The following is a 20552-nucleotide window of genomic DNA, read 5'->3' as shown; positions in this document are numbered from 1 at the left end:
AACTTATTAACTGAAGCAGTTGTCTGTGTATTTATTGTGCTCAGTACAATACAGTAATAAGACTAGTTGGTCACAATAAATAGTATGCATCCATGTAAATGCAAGTAACAGCAAGAAACCAACAGAGGACATCATATAATTTTTCATTCTGGCTGTACACAACATGTGGCATCTGGAATAAATTCTTAAAATGTTCACTGTTAACATGTCCACAGTGCACTGCAGGGCTCAGTCTTGGATGCATAGAATGAGGTGCTGCTCCAGGTCCTCCAACTCCATGGATGATGTTACTTTGGCTTGTATACAGTTGATCTGACTAACTGGGTCAATGCTTGGGAGGATATTATGGCAAACAGTGGCCAGAACTGCAGCTATAAACTGGTACACTGCAGACTACTTTTATTTTATCTGGTGCCCAGAAGAGTGCATAATTGTTGGCAGGGGAACATTAGGCAACAGGTGAGCAGCCATTGAGCGAAACACCTTTCATGGAAACGAAGAAGTTCTCGGCCTCTGCCAATGGGAATGGCACCTCTGTTGTGTTTCACAATGTGGTACTAGATATTAGGACAAAGTTGGACAGGTCCTAGAGACAATCTATTGGTTATACCCATCTATGCAGACCTATTTCTGTGTATCAACACCTGTAAACCCTCTGCACCATTAAGTCACTTTCAAACTTTTTAAATTTGTCTGACTTATGGTATACAGAGACATCATGGTTCAACATCCAAAGCCATCTGCACAAGGAATGCATATAAAATGCTGCATTTTATCATGTTTATATTTGCAAAACTCAGTTACATATATACTTCATGCGCTGGGTTATACTTTCACTAGATATGTTGTACTTTGTTGTATTCACAGGTGATTATTTATCCAGCACAAACACTGTGGATCTACCGCCATCTGATTTTGGAAAATCTGCATCCAGTAGGTAATGATGGCAGGAGTGGCAGCTGGGAGGCATGTTCTTGAGGCAAGTGCTTGAGATGCCTGCACTGTGTCCTTAGTAGACTGCTGAAAGTTGCCTGTAGCAGATGTATAGGTAAAGCCACACATACCTTAGTATCCACTTGGATATCTACCCCACAACTCTCATGAGCTCTGATACATGTCTACAGTATCGTAAATGATGTCCCTATCTATATGGTATCAGTCCACAATGTTGGTGTCTTAAAGTCTATGAAACATTAAGTACAGTCAAATGACTCTGTGCCTCAGGGGGTGATGTCATTCACAACCAGGCATGGCAGCAGCAATAAGAATCTCTGGCAGACACATATTTATGACTGCTGCTGAACCCCTTTAAAATGACTTCACAGTTTAGTCAATTTGAACACGAGCATTCAACCGGGTTGAAACATGCAGCAGGCCTTTATACATTTGTGAATTGCTCCAGCATCTTGCATGTTCTCATTAGCATACATGGAGATGCTCATTTTAATAATGTAGCCCATGACTATGTCATTATACAGACATTAGCATATACCATGACCAACTGTGCTGCTTGGCCTAGCCACATCATGCAGATGTACTTTTCTGAAATGCACACACATTGTGAACATATCTCTTAACCTCTTAGTCCAAGAAATCTGGACAAAGCATAAAATAATGGGGGACAAAGGCCCAAAAGTACAGGCAAATTTTAAATATTGCTCTTATAAACTTACAAAGCTGCTATAATAACCGGATTCATGTTTGCATTTATTTTCTGAAGAATATGAAGTCTAAAACTAAAAAATATGTCATTATTTAATTACTTCAATCTTCAGTGATTTGCCAGAAAACCACACATTTTATGAATAACATACTAAAAATATGAGGCAAAAATCTAGACATTGTGTGTAAATGTAGACAGTTGAGAGGTATGATAGTGAGTATCTGTTTGAAGCACAAATTCACTTACCAAGATGCTGCAAATTTTTATGAATTCCATTCTTTTAATATTTACACTTTGTGCTGTTATCTTGTAACCTTGACTGTCACTTTATACAAAACTGTTTTGCCTAGAGGTCACTTAATACATTAACTGTGAAATGGTTAGTGCCGTCTCAGTTTTAATATTTTGTAGTATATACTTGAAAGATCTAAAATGGTTACTTTAGGACATGTCTCTGTTGCTTGTCTGAACTGATTGGTGAGAGCTGTTGTATGGAATTCAAAATAATCAACCATTAATAACACTGTACTCACTTCAAATCATAGCTTTCAACATGCAGGGCATAAGGAGCAAGGCTTATAACAGCCTCCTCCTGACTACATAAAAAGCATGGCAAACATCACTCCCTCCAGTGCCTATTGCTGCATCTTTATCACACCCTCAGAGAGAAACCTAGTAGATGTGTAATGTTTTTAAATATTATCTTAAAGAGAGTTTAATGTTTATTGAAATGATTGTAAAAACATGATCACATGATCTCCTTAGGAAGTAGTGGGTGGGTACACATAAGCTACAGCAGGAGGTAAAGCAGTTAGATCGATGGAACTGGTTGATGATAATAACATTGTATTTACATTTTTCTATGAATGTAAAAATGTCTTAAATTGTCGCACAGAGAAACTGTTATTGTCCTGTTATAGACAGCTGTGAAGCACAATACATTATATTCTATACTTGCTTTAAGTGAGTTTTTTTTTTTTTTTTTCAATTTTTGTGTCGCAGGTAGGCTCAGTCCTAACTGAGCTCAGTCTGAACCATGTTGCAAATAATGTGATTGGTGGTCGCATTTTTCGAGGAATTTCAGGTGGCGAAAGAAGACGTGTTTCCATTGCAGCACAGCTCTTACAAGATCCGAGTAAGTGCATCAGATGGTTGTAAACATATAAGGCATTGCAAAACATTGCAGTGCTTTGTAACATATCAAAGCTATTAATGACATTACAGATAGTATCATTTATCTGTGGTTTCCATTACACTGCTGACCTTAATATTTATTTATTATTACTTTTGTGTAATTCTATTTGTTTGCAACTTGAATTCAGTTAATACAACTGCATTATTTTACAGGGTGGCCCAGGACTGCTGTCTGGTTAAATGACTTGTTCTGTGCCACACAGTTTACAAGTAAAAACTGAAATACTTAAACCAAGAACAAGAGGATGAAGTTAGTTAGCAGCTGATAGCCCATCTATGTTAAACTACCTAAAGTATAAAAATGTTTGGTTGCCCCAGCTAACCAGGCTTCAGATTTAACTCACATTGTGTCAGCCAGCTGGGTTATGTTTCTTGTCTTTCATGCCTGTACACTAGTATGCATTCCCAGATATTTAGATTCACAGCAATAATCATAATTAAATATGATACAGCTACATGTGCTTTGCTTTATGGGCTTTATCTAAATATAATGAACAAGATGAGGAAGACAATTTCTGAAAGTAACATAAAGTGTTATACAAACCCATAGCATCATTCAACAGGCTAAATAGCAAAGAAATTGCACAGCTAGGGTTTATTTTACATTATACCATGACCCCCCATTAATATTCCAAAACGTGCACGCTGATTGGCCAGCATGCATGTTGTAAATCGACTTATACTAATGGAAAACGGTCCGGTCGCCCGGACTTTTTCCATTAGTATAAGTCTCTTTTAAAACACTAGGCAGGATTCACGAAGGCTTGCACGGAGTCTAAGAGTAGTGTAAGACTCCATGCAGCCCTTGTGATCCAGGAACAGCCCTAAATTCCGTGTAAGAGACCAGCTAAAACGTCTCTTACACGGAGTGGGCGTGGATATGCTAATCACCTCACTTGCAGCCAAAAGGCATGCAAATGAGGTAGATTAGCGATCCAGAAAGCCCAAAGCAGCCCGTGTAAGAGCCGTTTTAGCTGCAGAAATGTACTCAGTTGACGACTGAGTACGTTTCTGCAAAAAACACAATGGAGCCATGTCAGCTCCAAATAAAGGGTGCATATGTGTCAGGCAGCATGCCAATGGCCAAATATGTAGCCATTGGCAAGGTACCCTGATGCAAATATAAGAAATAAATAATTTTTTTTTCGGCGATCGCCGATGTTTAAACGCAGCGCAGCCCCGCGCAAACGGGCTGCACTGTATAAAACATAAAAATGAAGGTTATAAACCCACAAATGTGGGTTTTATGCAATACATGGATTTACAATGCAGGGACCAGCAGACCAAAAACAACATGGCCACTGTTTAGTGGTTGCTAAGGGGGGAAGCTGAGTCTAAGGCATGTAACTAAGCATTAGTAGGCAATCTGATGTAAATGAGTGTTAGGATACTGAATTCCACTGTCACGTAGCAAATGAGCACATTCTGAGTAGTGTAAGAGATACATAAGGGGAAGGAATAGAGTAGGAGATAGGTGACATCACAGGGGGGAATGGCAGAAAGAAATGCAGTTCGTTGGAGGTCAGTGTTACATGACAGATGTCAGACATATCATGGAGTGCCACAAGATAAGCATGGGAAAGTCAAGAAATGGAAGGTGTACACTGTTGCTTACACCAAAGTTTCTTGCTGGGTGTGCATGCGCACGTGTGCGTGCCATGAGGCGCGAGTAGGGCAGTGTGCACGCGTGTAAGGCAGACTGAGCATTTGGGAGCCTGTTGGCAGACTTGTAAGACTGTTTGCGCTGGTGTGCGCGCGTTTTAACCCGAATAAGACGATTCTAAACCATGTAAGCCTGTGTGCGCGCGTGTAAGCCACTGTGAGCGTGTTTCTGCTGGTATGCGCGTTGCTCCCCCCCTGAGGAAACAGAAAGGAAAAAGGAAGCAACAGAATTAGTAGGAATCTAGCAGGGAATACTGCTGGAGCTAGCAGGTGAAAACAATTAGAAGCAGGCAATTACACAGGCAGAATAGTAGCTCAGCCAAGCACTTAAAACTCTGCAAACAGCAGTGCAGGATGTTTCTCTCAAGAGACACTGCAAGACAGGAGTAAGCTATTAGAAGTGAAAACTGAAAAAGCTGAACTCAGAGCAGAAATGCTAGGGGCTGCCATAGCTGTCATAAGGAGACATGGGCTACTTGCTGAGGGTGGTGACAATGCAAATGGTGCCAGACAACCCACAGTGAGGAGACGGAGAAGAGTGTACAGGCCCAGGGTCACCTACCACGGGTTACATGAGCTGGAGATAGTAGAGCGCTATAGAGTGGACAGAGACCTCCTGCAGCAAATTGTCGAGCTGTGCAGGCCACGCCTCACACACAGAACCAACAGAGGGGAACCCATCCCAGTGGAAACCAAGGTATGTGTTGGCCTAAGAATACTAGCAACAGGTACCTTTCAGAGACCAACTGGTGATATGATGGGGATATCACAGGCATCAGCCTCCAGGGTACTGCACCAGTTCCTGGATACCATGTCAGCACATGTCGGTGATCATGTATATTTCCCCAATGCCCGTGAGGTATTGGCCAGCAATATGCGTCTCTTCCAGCAAACAGCGGAATACCCTGAGGTAGTGGGTGCAATAGACTGCACGCACATACGCATCAAAGCACCAGCCGGTGAGCGGGGTAGGGCCTACATTAACCGCAAGGGCTTCCCCTCCATCAACTGCCAGGTCATGTGTGATGCCCAGGGCATAATAATGAATGTGTGTGCTGGCTGCCCTGGGAGCTACCATGATTCCCATATCTGGCATTTGACGCAGCTGTACCAGACATTTGCCAATGGGGACATCCCACATGGACACCTAGTGGGGGATGCAGGTTATGCACTGGAGCCATGGCTGATGACACCCATCAGAAATGCACACACACCTGAACAGAAACGCCATAATGAGGCACACGCACAAACACGTAATGTAATAGAGCGTGTGTTTGGGCTGCTCAAGTCACGGTTTCAGTGTCTGGACACATCTGGTGGAGCCTTGCAGTACTCACCAACTACATGTACCCAAATTGTCATGGTATGTGCTATGCTACATAATATGATCTTACAAAACCAGCTGCAGTAGGACCAGCATAGGGCCAGGTCAAACAGCCCCCCACCATTGCCAAGGCCATCACAGGCAGAGCGTGACTCGGAGGAGGAACAACCTGAGCCTGCCCCAGTAGGCAGAAGGAGGCGTGCCCAGTATGACCTGGCCTTAGCAAAGAGGCAACGCATAGCACATACACTGGCTCAGTAGGAACCCTGGGAATGATACCCCTCTCTGACTCACTCATATAATAACAGGGATGCCTAAAATGACATAACCTGCTCTCAAACATGTACAGGGAGTGTAGTATGTGCATCCGACAGAGGCAGCCCTGCAGCACCACCCGAGGCATGAATGCCATGTGTTAAGCAATGTAACACCATGTAGTATATGCACACTTGATGACCCTGACTAACATCCTACCCTCACCAAGCATGATGCCACAATATGACGATGAGATGATCAATTGCAATAATTGGCTGAAGTATTGCAGTTAGTAAAAGGGGATCCAATGTGTGCCAGCCTGGGATGACATGCTGAGCATGATATGATGCTCCACCTGCTAGGGGTGGTGTGCACCTATCAGTCCAGGCCTTATGGATACTGGCAAAGGCTGTTGTTACCCACAGCGTGCCCTGAATAGGTAAGGCTCAAAACACAAACCCACCTCCATAGGTATCACAAGGGATAAGAACCTAGATGTAATGCTACCCAATGCCAGAAGTCTAAACAGCAAGATGCATGCAGTCTAAACTCCCCCAGTATGGAGAATGTTGATATCTGTCCTGTAACAGAAAACTGGGTCAAGGCTCACAACAGCACCCTAACACTACCAGGTTACACCTCATACTGTGCTGTACAGCCTCAAAACATGGAACAAGCTGCAAAAGGAGGGTGACTAGCAATAATTGTCAAGGATAACCACTCCCCCATGTTGGTACCACAACAAGAAGCAGCATGGACTAGCCATGGTCAAGTAACAGTGGCTAAAACTGCCTCCCAGTTTATAGCTTGCTACAGACTACCGTCCTAACACCAGGAACTGCACCTGGCCTATTTTGGAATACATGAATATATCAAGCCCTCCAAATCACATTATATTGGGTGACTGAAAATACCCAGACATAGACTGGGAGCATTATACTAGCTCCAACACTGTAGGACAAAAGTTCCTAGAATCCATAAACCAAAATGCCCAGGAACAATGTACCACTCCCACAAGAGGGGTAAGCATACTGGATGTGATAATCAGCAACATGGGTACTGGATGGCAAGATGAGAAGTGTATCCCTCACTGGTAAGACCAGACCATAGAGTAATCACACTGGATATACACATCCTGACCACAGTCCCTGGCCAGAAAACCACAGTGAAACACATGTGTAAAGCAAAAGTTGCACTCCTCCAAACTGATGTGGAATCCATTAAAGGCCCTGTGCAGGTGCAAAATATGGGCCACACCTCAGAACCTGTTATACAGGCATTCCATGAACACTGCCAGGAATGCTTGGATTATGCAATCCCAAATAAAACCAAGACACAATGCCATACACGCAGGCATCTGGCAGGGTGGACTCCAGCCATTACCAAACCATGCAAGAGAATTAGGAAGCTACTACATGATAGAGCAAACATAAAAAGGGAAGTAATCACTGATCAGTAGTATGGCAATAAAATATGTCCACACATACAATCCGCTAAGGCCAGCTACAACAAGTTGAATCTGTGAATCTTGAGGCAATGTTACACCTGCCCCAAGTACACAGACAACCCTCAACTCCCCCCAAGAAATACAAATATATGTGAGAGATGCAACCATTTATCCAAACCGGAGGCTGAGCTCCCTCAACTCAGTACTGTCAAAACTAGTCAGGATGAGAAGGTAACCACACACACCACAAACCCAGTCCCACATAGACCTATCACAACTGCAAACCAAAGACATAAACACAGAAAAACATTCCCGGAGGCCCTAATTACAAACACACCACACCAACAGAGGCCTCCAAAGCAGACACCCAAGCAACCACAACCTCCAAACATAGCACATGCAACACATAGTACACAAAGCTAGTGTGCCAAACAGTCACAGGCCAGAAGGAGAAACAACATGCCTGATACAGTTGTAATAGGTGACTCCATAGTCAGACACACTGCTGTCCCGCTCACCAGACTGAACAAGGGAAAGGGTACAGTAAGCTGCCTGTAGGCTGCTACAATACGCCACATAACACAAGCATGCAGGTCACCCCAAAGCAAGTAGAAATATGATGCAGTCATTGTCCATGCTGGCGTGAATGACCTGAGATGTACCTCCCTGGACTACATGAAAAGAGACATAGATGAGCTCTCCGATTATGTAGTCCAGGCCGGTATGACACTGACCGTTTGCAGCATCCTACCTTCACCAAGAATGATGCCACAGTACAAACACAGAATGATCAGCTTTAACAAGTGGCACAATTACTGGTGTCATTCCAAGGGGATCCAATGTCTGTCTGCTTGGGATGTCATGCTTGAGAAGCCACGCTGCTGTTCCAGGGATGGCTTGCACCTGTTACCCCTGGGTGTCTGGATATTGGATAAGGCTTTTGCCACCTCCATAGAGCCTTTTGTAGGCAAGGCTGAAAAGACTAACCCACCACCCTAGAAAACATAAATGGAAAGAAACATAAGGGTAATGCTGACCAATGCCAGACGTGTAAACCTCAATATGCATGCTCCCAAGGCCCTCCCCAGTATGGAGAACATTTATGTCCGTGCAGTGACAGAAACCTGCAGCAAGCCTCCTGACAGCACACCAGCACTACCAGGTTATACCTCATATCATGCGTTATGGCCCCAAAACCTGGACCAGAACATAAAAGGACGGGGAGTATCCATATTCAGCACAGACACCCATACGTCCAGGTAACTGACAATGCACGAAGCATCGGAGACCACCCATGTGCAACTAACTGTAGGCAAAACTGCTGTACAGTCTGTAGCATGCTACAGACCACACTCTCACACACAGGAACCCCACCCAGCCGTCCTGAAGACACTGGACAGTATGAATGTCTCACCAAATATCAAACAAGGTACTCACAAATTACCACATAGGTGGTAATCCAATATGTATGGAAGGAGTAATCAGGGACCTAGGGACACAAGTGGACAGTAACCTGTTATGTGACACTCACATTGCCAACGTGGCTAGGAAGACTGTCTATATTGGACACATATCATGAAAGGATTCACATCTATGTCAACAGAGGTCATTGTGCCCCTATACTGTTATCTTATCAGACCCATAATCTAGTACAATGCCTAATTTGGGATGTACCTTACCCGACACCTGCAGCAGTTAGAAAGACCTCAAAGGTACCTCACCAAGAGGCTAAAGAGTCTCAAATATATGTTATATGCTGCCTGGCTGTAGACACCCCAGCTGAATGCAATCACATACTGCCTACACAGAGGTGTTGTATGCCTGTTGTACAAGGCCATATCCAACACAGGAGTAATGGACATGCTCCACCCCAGAAAACCCAAAGCCATCAGAGCTGTGAGAGTAAGAGATGTCAACCTCAACACATAATGAAATAGGATGTGCTGGAGGGACAGATACATAACCCAGAGGCTCCCTACACCCTGAAACAGAATCCCACTCCATGTTAGGCAGAGCCCCTCACTGACACTCTTCAACAGGAATCTTGCCAAGTGGATGGATGATCATAGATGTACACTGGGGGTCTTCACTGTGTCACGTCCAGACAGAGGCACAGTAAAGTAAATCATAAATGGCCATAATATTCACATAGCAAGGGGTGGCGAAAGCCACACACACTCTGGCTAGGCTTATAAATGCCCTAGGGTGGATAGCCTAGTATGAACCTATGAACCTATGAAGATACAAATTGTACAGGACACTAAGGATAATCACAAGGCTTTCTTAACTGATGGTAGGAACCTTGTTGGGAATTCACAGATATGCTCTGAATCACTCAAATATTACAAACAACATACCAAACACACACACAGATTGCCAACATCCAACCTGACAGGTGCAGTGCAAGCCCCCCCCCCCCAAAAAGCAAAATAACTATCCCAGCAGACTGCTGGCCCCCTGACATTGCAGATGCTGAGGTAACAGCCAGCATCTACAAAGCAAAACACACAGCAGCAATGGTATGAGATGGTGTCCTGGGCTGAGTCCAACATGGACTCCAAGAAGAATGGAATGCCAAATCACACTACTGCTCAATGTCAGCCTTACCACAGGATATGTACCCAAAGAGCAGTGTACAACAACAGTGGTCCTTCTCAACAAAGGTGTTGCCCGAATGGATACTGCAAACTACCACCCCAGAATCCTGATAAGCTTGGTCTGCACAGCTATGGAAAGGATCAGCATGTACCGCAGACATAAAGATATTGGGGACCTACTGACACCGGACCCTACCCAGTGTGGCTTTCTTAAGTGCAGATCCTGCCCCTTACACATGTTTGACTCATTTGAAACGGTCATTAAGGTCATTGATGAGGGCAATGTGGTCCACACAGCGTAGCTGGACCTTGCAAAGGCTTCCATACAATACCCCACGTGTTCATTATAGATAAGCTCACCAGCTTAAATATAAACCCCTATGTCAGTAGAGGGGTTGCAAACCAGAACAAGGACAGAACTGACATGGTCAGACATGCTGCAGCCATGTCAGACTACAAACCAGATATAACTGGCATCCCACAAGGCTTGGTCCTGGGACCTCCCTCGTTTGGTATATATGTCCCATAGGTACAGGCCAACATGGAAGGACTGTGTCTGAACAAGTTTGCAGAGGACTACAAACTGGCCACCATATCTGACCCTCCTGCTGACACAAGCATCCCACAAAAGGGCCACATAGAAACAGACAACTGGTGCCATAGCCATGTTAGCAAGCTAATTGCACAAAAGTGTATAGTCAACCCCTGTGGATATAAAGTAAGTGCCCACCAATTACCACATAGGTGTTAACCCATTAAGTACTTAACATGTAATGAGAGACCTGGGGACACAAGTTGATAGATATCCTGCATTGGACAAGCATGTGGCTGTAGTGTTTACAGAAACATACCATATACCCACCTAATCATGAAGGTTGTCAGATCTAGATAAGGGGAGGTCATTGTGGCTCTGCAGTCATCCTTCATCAGAGTTACAATTGACTACAATAGCCCCTGTGGGATGTACCTCAGCAGACACCTCCATCAACTGTAAAGTCCCCAAAAGTACCTCACCAGGAGTATCAAAGAGCTTGAACAGATGCCATGTGTTGCCTGATTAAACAAACAGCAGCTCCACACACTGCCATACTGCCCACCCAGAGGCAAGCTGTGCCTGATGTATAAAGCCATGTCCAAGCTGGAATCAATGAACATGCTGCACCTTGTACAATCTGAATGGCAGTGAGCTATGCACATGAGAGACCTGAACCCCAGCACTGACATACATAGGACAAGCTGTACTGAATGATCCATAACACAGAAGCCACCCCCACTCTTGAGTAAACTCCCAGTACAGGTTAGCCAGAGAGTCACTCATCGACTCTCCTCAAGAGGAATCTTGATGAGTAGATGGGAGATGGTAGGTTTACCGTGGGTATCACTGTTATGTCACGGGTAGACGGAGGCACAGTATACTAACCATGACATATGTCATGGCAAACTCCACTTACAATGTGTGTTGAAGGACAAACACACTCTCCGACTAGCATTAGAAATGGCCTAGGGCACATCGCTAGTGTTTGCCAATGTACACCTATGTTGTGGAATACACTACCAATGTTGGATAAGCCTGGTTTAAGTAGTTCATATCTGAACATATTGCAACATGGTCAGATGTGCACAACTGGCCCCTAACCAGGCTGTTGTGCTCACTATGGAAATGTAAAGCAGTGATAGGACTAAAGCCCAGGATACTGTCCACCACAGTGAAAGTACTGAACCAGTACACTATACGGTACTACAGTGTTAGGTCAGTATGAAAGGATGTTGACAACTGTATGCAAAGTATCCCATGCAAACCCTGCAGGCACAGTATAATCCCTGTTGTGTTCAGACACAAAGCAGTTGGACAGTAACTACACAACATGACACACAACACACAACCATAAACGTGAGATATTGTTGAAGCTCACACTCATCCACAAATGTGGTGGGCTGCAGAGTTCAACATATGGAAAGCTCACACTGGGCATGCTCGCACACTTTGGTAAATGAGACATATGTCAGACAACATGCCATGGAAAGCCTGAACTGGGCATGCTCACACACTTAAGCCAAATCTCAGTTTAGCAGTTGGCCACACATATCTGGTATTTGTACGTGTTATTCCAGGAACCAACCACATTACAGCAATCTGCCCAGTGCACACAGTTAAATGACTACAGAGACATAAGTGATATAGTGGATCCCTCTCATATTCAAACATCTTCCACAGATACACAAGTTGTTCATAGAAACAGGGAATGCTATGGCAATAAAGACCTGCAAACAGTCTATCAGCAAAATATATTGTGCATCTGACAATTAAACATATGGGTGTAGAGGTCAACACTAGGCTGTTTGCCCTAGGGAATGACAGCTTAGCCACAGTGTGCTTGGCGTTTGCCTCCCCAGTACAGTAGGCTACTGTGCCACTGTAAAGTAGGTCACATAAGGCACTGTGTGAGGCTAGTGTGCTGTGCCTCCATCAAGCAGGGACACAGTGGAGATCCCAGGGGTTGAATTTGCTAAGCCACATCCATGTTGTTGGTGTGTGCTGGAAGAGGGTTGGTGAGGACCTCTAACAGTAAGTGGGCATCAATAACAGACTGGGGGGAGCCTTATCTGCATTGTCTGGACAATTTCACTGTCAACACTTTGTCGTGATGATTATGAGGGATTGAAGTGTCGTGCCAGTACTGTTCAGAGATGTCCTCCCTCTGTGGGCTACTGCTCTGCAATGTATTAGCTCACTCTGTCTGTTGGACAGCTCATATATGGCTGGTGTACACCTGACAGGTGTCCTGTTGTGGAGGAGTCATGGGTATATTTGGGATAGCATGATCAATGCAAACCTTCCACATGCTCATAGAATGCAATTGTCAAGGATTATGCAGAGTGGCCTGTATACTCCCCCAGCATGGGTCCTTTGAAGTCTTCCACCCCAGTCTTCACAAGTGTAAAGTCTGCTTTTGATAAATACACTTTGTTTGCAGTGACAATCTTGCCTGGGGGTGGTGATGGGATATGGATGTCCAGGGAAAGGTTGGTATGGTCAGATATCAACAATGGTGGTCTACCTCTGGTGTGGAACAGTGAGTACCCATGTTGCAGATGGTCAGGTGCAACATGTATTCCCCCTTGTGGCTGTGGTGAGTGGTTCTGCCATAGCACATGGACTCACAAATTGTAGTGGCTGTAGGGTAATGTTGTAGAGGCCTGAGTAGTTCCCACACACAATATACCTGTACCTGACGTTAACAACTGGAATGGTGTATGTGAACACCTGCATATCTTGGCACTGTTCCCAGGGAAGCAAAGTGTGTGTCCTGGATGTGGGAGGGGTGGTCCAAACTGGTTGTGTTGTGTGTTACAGGTCCTGTGGTCACGAAGCATGGTATAGAACATAACCTGCCAGTGCTGATGTGCATATCTGACCCTGAAGTAGGTGGCTGCAAATGCATATATATGCTATCCCCCACCTGACAGGTAGTACTAGATGTACATACCTCTGTAGAAATAATGATGTCAGCACCCTATAAATACTGCAGGTGCAGGACAGATGCCCAGTAATTCGGATAGTGCGCTTTGCTAATGCGTCTCCCTCAAGTGTCATAATATAGTTAGGTAGGGGTTTGAATCCTGCAAACGCTCAGTGTATGAGTGAGCGGGGTTGGTGTGTGTGCAATTCTGTGTGAAGGAAATGTCACTTTTGGCAACTGGGAAAACACACTACAGGATGCACATTCCCCTTTCTAAATACTGATGATGTCAGCACCCTATAAGTACAGCAGGAGACAGAAAACCTCCCAGTAATGCGAATAGCGCGCTCCGCTAATGCGTCTGTCTTGAGTGTGTCATAACATACTTCGGTAGGGGTTTGAATTCTGCAAATGCTCAGTGTGTGTGCAATTCTGTATGAAGTAAATGTCCCTTTTGGCAACTAGGAGAACACACTACAGGATGCACATTCCCCTTTCTAAACAGTGATGATGTCAGCACCCTATAAGTACAGCAGGAGAAGGGAAACCTTCCAGTAATACGAATAGCGTGTTCCGCTAATGCGTCTGTCATGAATGTCATAACATACTTAGGTAGGGGTTTGAATCCTGCAACTGCTCAGTGTGTGTGTGGAGGGGGGTTAGTGTGTGTGGAGGGGGGTTAGTGTGTGTGCAATTCTGTATGAAAGAAATGTCTCTTTTGGCAACTAGGAGAACACACTACAGGATGCACATTCCCCTTTCTAAACTGTGATGATGTCAGCACCCTATAAGTACAGCAGGAGAAGGAAAACCTCCCAGTAATGCGAATAACGCGCTCTGCTAATGTGCTCGTCATGAGTGTCATAGCATAGTTAGGAAGGGGTTTGAATCCTGCAAATGGGAAGTGTGTGTGTTTGGATGAGAGGGGTTAGTGTGTGTGCAATTCTGTGTGCGGGAAATGTCCCTTTTGGCCACTAGGAGAACACACAACAGGATGCACATTCCCTTTTCTAAACACTGATGATGTCAGCACCCTATAAGTACAGCAGAAGAAGGGAAACCTCCCATTAATGCAAATAGCACACTCTGCTAATGCGTCCATCTTGTGTTTCATAACATAGTTAGGTAGTGGTTTGAATCCTGCAAGTGTGTGTGGGGGGTGGAAGTAGGATGTGTGCAATTACATGTGTGAGAGAACCGACCCTTTTGCCAACCAGTACAACTCACCAGCTGCTGCATATTCCAATCTCTACACAGAGATGATGTCAGCACACTACAAGTACAGCAGAAGAAGGCAAATCTCCCAGTAATGCAAACAGCACGCTCTGCTACTGCATCTCTCACTACTGTCATAGCACAGTTAGTTATGGCTTTGAATTCCACACATGCCATGTGTGTTTTTGTCACACAGAATGCCCATGTGTGTGGGTTGTTGTTCACAATAATGCATGACATCGATTAAACCAGTAATGGCAATGGACACAGATGATGTATGTGTGTGCCAAATACACATATGTACCTGTGACTTTCAATAGTTCCCATGTCTGACGCCTGCCACATGTGAATACATGGTATTTGCACTGGATAACATTATGACTGTGGTCTTCTGTGTGGGTGCTGCATGTGGTATGTGTATATACAGTGTGAGATGTATATGGTATCATCCTAGCAGCGAGGGATACACATCTGGTCTGGGGCATATAGTCTACATGTTGTTGATGAACAGGTGCTGAATGTTCTCACCTGTTGTGGGAATGGTAACAAGTTGTTCCATAGCAATGCAGTGACTACATGCTAGGAACCTTTCAGCTAGGGTGTTGTAGCTACAGTAATTCATCAGCATTCAGTGTCGTCAGCATTCCTGGTGACGGTATGATGCCAACCAAGGTCAGGGTCATACCAGCCTGTGCCACATGCTCACAGAGCCCTTCCATGTTCCCTATCATGTAGTCCAGGAAGGTACATCACAGGTCAGCCATAGTGGCATGGACAATGACTGAGTCATATGTGTCCATGCCTCTGACTGACCTGTATGCTTGTTATGTGGTGGACCATAGTGCCCCACGGGCATATCACTGTGACCTTCACCTTGTCCAGCCTGGTGAGCAGGACCTCACTGTACCGGATAATAAAGGTACCTAACACAACTGTAGCAGGTGTGTTGTCTAGCCGTACAGGCTGTGACTGTTTGGCACACAGGATTTGTGTGCTATGTGTTGCACGTGCTGTGTTCCAGCTTAACGTATGCCTGTGTGCCAGCTGCAGAGGTGTCTGCTGCTCAGGCAGGATGCTATTCTGAGGCTCCACGAATGGCCCAGTGTGTTCACGTGTTTGGATTGCTGTCAGTGTAGGTCTACATCAGACTGGTATTGTAGTCACTGTAGTATTTCATGCCACCTGACAGGTTATGCCAGTACTGGGTTCAGAGTGCTTAGTCCCCAGTTTGGCTATGTGGTTGCATCTCATACATGTGTTGTACGTCCATGTGTAGGGGAGAGGGTTGACTGTGTACATGTGGCAGCTGTGACATTGCCACATGACCCACATATTCCACAACTGTACCATAGAGGTGACTGACAAGTGACCTTTGCACATGCTACCATAGTATTGTGATTGCCATGGTGATTAACAGCACATAGGGCCAATGGGGAACAAGGTACAGAAGGTGAGTATGTGAGGGTGTAGTGCCTGTGATTAGTTAGCACTGGCATATATGACTGCTCACGTGGACAAATGCCAGGTAAGTCATATGCAATGTGTCACAGGCAACGTACATGTGAACAGGACAAACAGTGATGTTCTGTCAAGTGAGACATGGACATACATATAGCAAGCTATGCAGATGTCACTAGGAGTCCACAGAAGCTCTGTAACTCTGCATTCCAGGTGGGATCAGTGTTCCAGGGTAACTGCAAGCAAACATGCATGTAAACAAAGCTACAGTAAGCAGGGCTGCATGTAGTCCATTGTACAACAAACAAGCTGTACCACTTCCAGTAGGTAACAGTGCAAATATGCAGGCACTATACACATGTACATGGAAATACACAGGTCAGATGGCTAGGGTCCAGTCTCAGCGCACGCAAGTGTACAGACCATGTACTGTCAGGATGTACAATAACTGGATGGAAACCCAGGTGCTCATACCTGCAGTAATACACATGTCAAATAACAGACACTGAGCCTTCACTCAGTGGTTCCATACTTAGTAGGATGTATGCTACCTGTCCTGCCACCACAGTATCCCTGACATTTATGGGGACTCTCCCTCCTGTGAAAGTTAGTTTTGTGTGTTGGGGCTGTCTAGCATGGTATGAGATGCGAGCTTGCAGTGTTAGGGTGCTCCTGTGTGTCCTGTACCAGTCGTGTAGAACTGCACACATATCAACATCCTCAAACATCCGCATTGCAGAGTCCAGTGTGGGCAACATGCCACTTGCAGTTTACATGTCCATCATTGCGTATCAATACTTTCATTACCTTATCCCCTGTGCTACCTATGTATGTGGCCTTCTGTTGACATCCTTACCACCAGTATGCCAACACGTGCAGATGATACACAATGGTACTTACCATGGGTGTAGACAACAGTACAAGACAATCATACCCTTACTGCATCAGGCATGCCGGGATATACCCACAATTATATCAGCACACAGTACTGTTAACAACATGATACTGTTACTACACGTCTATGTAGTCACCCTGTGCATCAGCAACATGTTAACCTGTACCTGCACTGATGTTACAGATTGCAGGAGGTGGCACAGTTTCATCATATGCACAGGGTGTGAACTTGGTATGCCTGAGTCTGCCACTGATACCACCAATTGACATGTATGTGTATGTGTGTTGGTGAGGGACAGCAGTACAAGGTGGGGCAATGTTGATGCAGTGTGTGCGTGCATGTGGTAGCCCTAATTGTTGTCAATTCGCATGTGTGTATGGATGCACACAGTTCCACCTCATGGCTGCCATATACTGGTGTTTGTGGACAGCCACAGACTGTACCTGCCAGGTCATACAGATCAGTGTCTCTGGCCACGGACACGGTACCTGTGCCTTGCAGGGGTGCTACGGACCATATCCGGTACCAATCCAGACTGGGTACTGTCATCAGAAGCAGGTGTTCATTGACTGGACACAGATCCCTGTTGGGCCTGTCCCGAGCCACGTGCACGTGGTCTCCTGGGGCGGTCTGATGACAGCACAGACCCAGCATTGCTGGGGCTGCTGCTGGCACTATGGGGGCGGCCGCAGCCCTGTTGTCGTCCACGATGACTGCCAGCTGCTGCTGTTGCTGGCATATGCCCACGTCGATGCCTCAACCGTCCACCATCACCCTGGCTCATGGACATGTAGTTGTGGAACCGATCTAATATGTCCCCACAACGTCTGTCTATGACATCGGTGAAATTACGGATGGCAGCCGCAATGTCACGCATACTGTCAGTCATGGCTGTGCGACATGCTGTCAGCTCCCTCAGACCCTGTCTGGTGTACTGTTCCATACGTGACTGTGCCTGCATGACAGCCCGAAACATAGCTGAGGTTGTAAGACCTCTGTGGGCATGTCTGACAGGGGCAGTACGCCCACGGATGCTCCCACGAGAACCCCTGGACATCTGTCTATGTGGTACCATCTCAGAGCCATGCCCATGGCTGCTGTGTGGGGAAGCATGTGCCACAGATACCACATTACCCTGGTCAATGCCCACTGTATCCTGTCCATCACCTAGGGACACTGGTGACAAAGGGTGTATTGGCAGGATAACTGTGTGCATTGATGGGTTTGACAGCTGTGTACTATCAATTGGCTGACCAATGATGGACCCTGGCATACCTCCCTGTGCCATTACACAGATGTCATCATTATCAGTACCCGCGGCACCTGATTCAGGTTCCCTGCTGCATGACACCAGAGCAGCACCAGAACCTGTGGGAGGGAAACAGGAAACACAGTTTACAATGTATACACAATGTTACCAGTGATGCACGCATGCACACATGCACAGGTGCACACATGCACAGGTGCACACATGCACACATGCACACATGCACAGGTGCACACATGCACGCATGCACACATGCACACATGCACTCATGCACAGGTGCACACATGCACACATGCACAGGTGCACACATGCACACATGCACAGGTGCACAGGTGCACACATGCACACATGCACACGTGCACACATGCACACATGCACACAGTTGCACACTTGCACACTACTCAGTATGCGAGATATCAACACACAGACACAGACACACCTGTATGCATACACAGAGCACTACTCAGTGAGCCTAATATTACTATTACTATCAAGACTATTAAAGGTATTGTTAATACACACTCACCAGCATGGATAGGCTGCATTGCTGTTACACCGGAGGGACCTGCAGAAGTGAGGAAATTAATGTCAGTGGGCACAACTGTGCCATTGTTACTAAGTATGATACAGGTCAGTAGTACAACAGTTGCCTTTCACAGGTCAGCTGCTGATATTGAGAATATCACACTTGCACATTAAATACTATGATGACAGCTACAAACCAAGGACACACCTCACACATGCATTAGCTACCAGTGTACACAACAGTCAACTATACATATGGCATATTACCTGCACGCTCGTAGTCTTGCTGCTGTGTGACTCCAGCCTCCATCATAATGCAGGTCTGCTGCTGTTGTTGTTGTTGGCGGGCTGGAGCCACAACACTTATGAGTAGTCCCTCCAGTCTGGTGAGTGGGGGATGTGTAGCCACCCCACCACCTGTGGCAATCTGTTGCCTGTGGATATCCAACGCACGCTGACGGACATTTCTGATTAAATCACTGCAGTGATGTCGTACCTGCTCATATGTCCTATTATGCATGCCTATGTCATTTACCTAATGGACCAGGTCTTGCCACAGTGCAGCCCTCTCCTGCTGATTCTGGCTGGTGCGGGAAAAGAGTACTGCAAAATCCCGCACCAGGCTCTGGTGTATCTCCTCATCCTCAGCTGCAGAGTACGCTGGATTGCGCTGGTGAGCCATGGTCCTGAAAAAGGAAATAACATGATATCAGCAAAATATGTCAGCAGAATTTGGCACACATACTACACATGCTACTCGACTGTTGTGATACAACATATCTCACATATATAGCACATGTCTGTTAAATGGGTTTAACATAGCGACACAGCTTTAAAATAAGCAACGGACATCTCCGTTGCTTATTTTAAAGCTGTCTCGCTATGTTAAACCCATTTAACATGGCGAAACAGTAAAAAGCAACGGAGATCTTGCTTTCTCCATTGCTTTTGGCGTAGGCATGCGCAGTACATCAGAACTGCCACGGATACCAGACAGCTGCGGAAGGGCAGCAAAGAGGCATTATACAATGCCATTATTTAAGAAAAGTAATTATTTCTTTTCTTAAATAATGTCAGATATAATAACCCACTTCTGGGTGTGGGTAATGCGGATTACCCACGGTTGTCTTTGTTTGGTCCCTCCGGCTTCGCCCTCGGGACCAAACCACGCCAACCGTGGGTAAATCCCACATTACCCACACCCAGGCGTGGGTTATTGCTATAATGTCTGCCTTGAACTTTCATACAGAGAGTTAAGGCAATAAGCTGTTGATCTTCAATCTGAAGCCCTATATTTTATTTTTATTTTATTTTCCAAGGCTCCACTTGTTACTGATAACTCTTTCCAAGTCAATTAGTTAGCTAGTGCTCTCAGGTTACCCTGAAAAAGAAGCATTTGTGCCTAGCCCTAAAGGGTCATTTTGGTTAACAAATAAAATAAAAATGGATTAAAGCAAGAAAAATAGTATACTTTGAGGTGAGGACAAGCTGTGTTTAGCACATGTGTGTTCTAACAGTTAGTTTGTCTTGTTTACTGGATTAAGTTTGTGAATCTGGTAATCTGTTTTTATTTGGTCTCAACCTGGACA

The 20552-nt window shown here is 45.3% G+C and overlaps 1 protein-coding gene across 1 annotated transcript in view; it reads left to right on the top strand.

Annotated features, from left to right (window-relative positions):
* The window catches only part of ABCG5 (ATP binding cassette subfamily G member 5), a 438604-nt gene that overhangs the window by 200970 nt on the left and 217082 nt on the right, over window positions 1–20552 (top strand). Inside the window, exon 5 of the mRNA XM_044073759.1 lies at window positions 2666–2798. Within this exon, the coding sequence (XP_043929694.1) occupies window positions 2666–2798 (133 nt within the window). The remainder of the gene's footprint in view (window positions 1–2665; window positions 2799–20552) is intronic.

This window comes from Protopterus annectens, chromosome 6.part0 (assembly GCF_019279795.1).
Source record: "Protopterus annectens isolate FY-2018-M chromosome 6.part0, PAN1.0, whole genome shotgun sequence".
Taxonomy (NCBI): domain Eukaryota; kingdom Metazoa; phylum Chordata; order Ceratodontiformes; family Protopteridae; genus Protopterus; species Protopterus annectens.
Note: the sequence above shows the minus strand (reverse complement) of the source record. Positions and strands in the feature narration are given on the sequence as shown.